The following is a 1,069-nucleotide window of genomic DNA, read 5'->3' on the forward strand; positions in this document are numbered from 1 at the left end:
GTCTCGATCTCCTGACCTTGTGATCCGCCCGCCTCGGCCTCCCAAAGTGCTGGGATTACAGGTGTGAGCCACCGCGCCCGGCCTCTTGATAGTTTTTTGAAACACAAAACCTTTTCCTCTTGGTAAGTCCAATTTTCCTATTTTTTTTTTAATGGTCACTTACGTTCTTAATATTATACCTAAGAAACCATTACCTAATCCAACTATATGGAAACTACTTTGTTTTTGAAAGCCTTATTAAGTAATATAGTAGAAGAAATTACATTCTCGATTTTGTCTTGGTAGGCTTTGGAAGTGATAAAGCAGTTAAAAGAGAAAATGAAGATAGAACGTGCTCACATGAGGCTTCGCTTCATCCTTCCAGTGAATGAAGGCAAGAAGCTGAAAGAAAAGCTCAAGCCACTGATCAAGGTCATAGAAAGGGAAGATTATGGCCAACAGTTAGAAATCGTAAGAGTCAAGTATTTTCTTTGCTTCACGTTACCTAAATAGTGTCTTCTCTAGTAATAAATTTGTGGCAAACATTTAGATGTCGTAAACAGTCAGATATTTTCATAAGACTAAAGGTTGGTCAACCTTGTTTACTACAAAGCATTTTATTTTTTTCCCAGCATTTATTTTTCTCATACATTATGCATAGTGTTTTAGATACATTATTTTAGCAAATTTAGCAACCATTTAAAATAAGCCACTTGAAAATCGCTATTTTTAGTGGAAGGTTAATAACTCCAATTACCTTAAAAATTTTGCAACAATTAGTACAAAGCACACTATGGAAATTTACGTTAAGTTTTCAGAGATAGCTCAATTGCGTGCTTTACTCTGGTGCTGATCATAATCCTAAAAGACATAATCCCAAATGCCACAATCCCAATGTTGAAATAGCAAAAAAATCAAAATCCCTAAAGTCCAAAGCCTGAACTTCTAAAATCTTGAAAATTACAGTTCCAAAAGATTGAATCCTGGCTGGGCGCGGTGGCTCATGCCTGTAATCCCAGCACTTTGGGAGGCTGAGGCAGGTGGATCACCTGAGGTCAGGAGTTTGAGACCAGCCTGACCAACATGGAGA

The 1,069-nt window shown here is 37.6% G+C and overlaps 1 protein-coding gene across 2 annotated transcripts in view; it reads left to right on the top strand.

The window, feature by feature from the left end:
- SBDS (Shwachman-Bodian-Diamond syndrome) overlaps nt 1–1,069 on the top strand; it is a 25,403-nt gene that overhangs the window by 4,889 nt on the left and 19,445 nt on the right. For both annotated transcript variants that reach the window (XM_011932166.1, XM_011932162.1), the window contains exon 4: nt 286–450. In XM_011932166.1, the coding sequence (XP_011787556.1) occupies nt 286–450 (165 nt within the window). The remainder of the gene's footprint in view (nt 1–285; nt 451–1,069) is intronic.

The sequence above is a fragment of the Colobus angolensis genome, unplaced genomic scaffold (assembly GCF_000951035.1).
Source record: "Colobus angolensis palliatus isolate OR3802 unplaced genomic scaffold, Cang.pa_1.0 Scaffold122, whole genome shotgun sequence".
NCBI classification, from domain to species: Eukaryota; Metazoa; Chordata; class Mammalia; order Primates; family Cercopithecidae; genus Colobus; species Colobus angolensis.